Source organism: Hoplias malabaricus, chromosome 6, assembly GCF_029633855.1.
Source record: "Hoplias malabaricus isolate fHopMal1 chromosome 6, fHopMal1.hap1, whole genome shotgun sequence".
Lineage (NCBI taxonomy): Eukaryota > Metazoa > Chordata > Actinopteri > Characiformes > Erythrinidae > Hoplias > Hoplias malabaricus.
The window spans coordinates 3,031,471-3,034,362 of NC_089805.1; the positions used below are offsets into that span (position 1 = coordinate 3,031,471).

A 2,892-nucleotide genomic window follows, 5' to 3' on the forward strand; every position below is an offset into this window, starting at 1 on the left:
TAAGCAGCCTACAGAAAGGATAGCTTTCTGACCTACTGGTGTCAGGAAAATAACCTTAATGTCAAGACCATGGAGCTGATAGTGAACTGTTGGAAACAGTTCACAGCCAGAAAAACTGAAAAAGTCCAGCACCAGTCAGTTCATAGATATCTTTCCCAAGGCCATTAGCAGCGGTGTAGGAACCCACCCCAAGAACTAGCCCTGTACACAGCACTTTACTTTAACTTTGCATCCAACAAGACTCAACTTTCTAAATGTAAACCAACACATTTATTTTCAGTACACTGTTAGAAAGTTCATAATGTACCTGCAAACTGACTACAATAAGGTACAATGACTCAAAAGACAAGGTTATTTATCAAGATTTATTTTGTCAAAACTAGTTCACACCTTTTCGCTGCCAAACAGGAGGTTTCTGTCCAACGCTAACAGGGCCAAGTGAGATATTGCCCAGCCACTGTGGACCTGAAACACAGAAGTAAAGCCATGTTAAAAATAAGGCTGACCCGGAGTGTGATATTCAAGGAAATATGCAAACAAGACAGACATACCAGTACCAAGACCAACATCACTGAGGCCACAGCTTGTGTCACAGCAGCCACAAACCTGGTTATCCCCATCCACTGTAGTCCACCTGAGAAACAGCAGTCAGGGCTTGGTTGGTCACCAAGTCTAATGTAGAAGCTTAGCATTGCTACATTTTACTTTTAGCACATCTGGAAACTGACCTGTTTGCAGTGAACAAACAAGCTTTGTGTTCTGCATCAGTGGGAGCAGAAGCAGGAGTAGCCTTCACAGAGCAAGTTAAATAGATCTAAATAGAAACAAGATATTAGCTCAAGGACTGACCGCTGCAGGAAATCAGTACAGTATTACTTACCAGTCCACTACTGTTTATAAAGGCAAAGGCCTCCAGCTGGAACTGGAGCTTGTATCCATGAACCCGAGGCATAAAGCGGGACTTGGACCCTGTAAGCTTAGCATCCACCAGGCACCTAGGAACAAACACAGGAACACCACATCAGGCAAGTCAGTTATACTCAGCCAGACTGAAGGAGTCAGGAAATTACTTGCTTACCCATAGTTCTCAATAAAGGAATATCTGGGAGAGGCATTCATATCAGGTACATCAGTAGCCACACAGCTGTCCACAAAGATCCTTAGAGGCATGTGGCTATACTGCATTACAGAAGCTTCAATATTGATGATGTCTCCCAGGTAATACTGGTTGGATGGTCTCTCAAACTGCCAGTCATCTGAGGGAACCACAAAGAGACTTAGCCATTCTACAATGCCTTAAGCTGCTCAAATCTGACCACAATACTAACCAGTCATGAGTCTGAGGGAGAAGACCAGCTGCTCCTCAGCAATCACAGTAGAAGCATAAGGAATCCAAGCAGGTAAGAGGGCATTGCTGCTCACATTATGAAGCCTTTTTGGGGGAGAAAGAAAGCTGGTTTAAAAAAAAAGTTTCAGGTAGCCACAAGAGGCCCTATATATATATAAAGGATATTTAAACTCGTTCATACCTTGGATAGTGACATTCAATAGCAATCACAGGACCACGAGTCCTGACAACTGGTGCTCCACCAGATGTCCCTGGAACATAGAGCAGTTGGAAGGTGTAGACTAGTTCAGCCTCAGTCATCTGAAGGAAGACCAAATTAAGATTTGATACAAGTGATAGAGCCTTCGGTTTAGAAAATAAATAATTGACATTTGTACTCACAGTCAGCACACTATTACAGTTCTGTAGTTGTTCTTCAAAGATGAGAACCTGAGCAGCAGGATCTTCCCCTATTGGTGCACAGCCTCCAATACTGAGAAGAGAGGGATTGATTAGTTCTCCACTGCCAAACAAATCCTTCTTGACTTCCACATATACTGTACTTTCTCCACAGTCAGCTGCAACACTGCTAACTTGGACAGGTGCACGCATCTGAAATGGCACTGTTGGTGGTTTAGGCGTCGCTGGAACTTGGGGGTAACGCCATGTCAGTTTCTTCACTGGACCCTGCAGCACCTGTTGGGACTGGAGATTGAGTGAGTTTTGCAAAAGACTAAGGAGTCCTCCTGAAGCCGGGTTCTGTGCTGGAAACTGTGCCAATGAGCCAGTTATTGGCTGAGGCTGACCAACAGCTAGTTGCTCACTTTGCATTGTTTTTGTCCAGTCAGTAAACTGTGCATTACAAATGCCCAGAAGCACCAACAGAACACCAAGCTGTCTAAACCCCATCTCAACTACCAGACTGAAAATACCTTATTCTACTAAGCAACGGCTTTTAAAGAGCAGTTAATAGTTGTGGCTCCACCCCCACTTAAGACAAATTAAAAGCTCACAGATGGCATAGCTGCAATCAGTCAAGAGTTTAACACTTTATTCAGTGGGGTATTTAATATTTGACCTGAATATTTGATAAATTATTTTATTGAACGTGTATTTTCCAAGAATTATTATGACTGCAATACATCTGGCTGAACTGTTGCACATGCAAGTTTTTAATTTATACCTATGAGAAGGTTAATTACCTTAACTGATATGGGTATTTGCAACTTGGGATGTCTGATAATGGAGGAAAGACTAATAAGGGCAGTGTTCTCTTTCTCAGTTTTGTACACGCATGTACACGCCAAAAAGCATAGGCACTGCATACATATGCATCTTCTGTGTCATGTAGTGTGTAGGCACCCTTACTTTTCAATCTTTTTGACAAACCTACCTCATTGGTCCTCCTTGCAGATATGAAGTCAGAGAGAGTGGCTTATGTGTTGCTGCACAGTTTAGGTTGTTCATCAGTGAACCCAAGACACTGTTGGCTGGATGTCTTTGTTTGGTGGACTATTTTCAGTCCAGCAGTAACATGGAGGGCTTTATTAATCTAGCCAGCATGC

General features: G+C 42.9%; 1 protein-coding gene across 1 annotated transcript; it reads right to left on the minus strand.

Annotated features, from left to right (window-relative positions):
* Positions 1 to 311: 311 nt before the first annotated feature.
* LOC136699289 (zona pellucida sperm-binding protein 3-like) lies at positions 312 to 2,264 on the minus strand. The gene is made up of 8 exons (XM_066673880.1): positions 1,730 to 2,264; positions 1,530 to 1,648; positions 1,329 to 1,432; positions 1,079 to 1,256; positions 881 to 995; positions 729 to 814; positions 552 to 634; positions 312 to 465 (listed from the first exon to the last, which is right to left on the minus strand). Exons 1-8 carry the CDS (start codon positions 2,234 to 2,236, stop codon positions 380 to 382), a joined length of 1,278 nt encoding a protein of 425 aa, XP_066529977.1. The 5' UTR covers positions 2,237 to 2,264; the 3' UTR covers positions 312 to 379.
* Between the last annotated feature and the right edge of the window lie 628 nt (positions 2,265 to 2,892).

Excerpts from the sequence above, each read along its gene's own strand:
- LOC136699289 (XM_066673880.1), bottom strand. The coding sequence starts at position 2,236 with ATGGGGTTTAGACAGCTTGGTGTTCTGTTGGTGCTTCTGGGCATTTGT. Across the intron at positions 1,433-1,529 it reads ATTGAATGTCACTATCCAAG|GCTTCATAATGTGAGCAGCA; the intron begins GTATGAACGAGT and ends TCCCCCAAAAAG. Across the intron at positions 635-728 it reads TGTTTGTTCACTGCAAACAG|GTGGACTACAGTGGATGGGG; the intron begins GTCAGTTTCCAG and ends GCTGTTTCTCAG.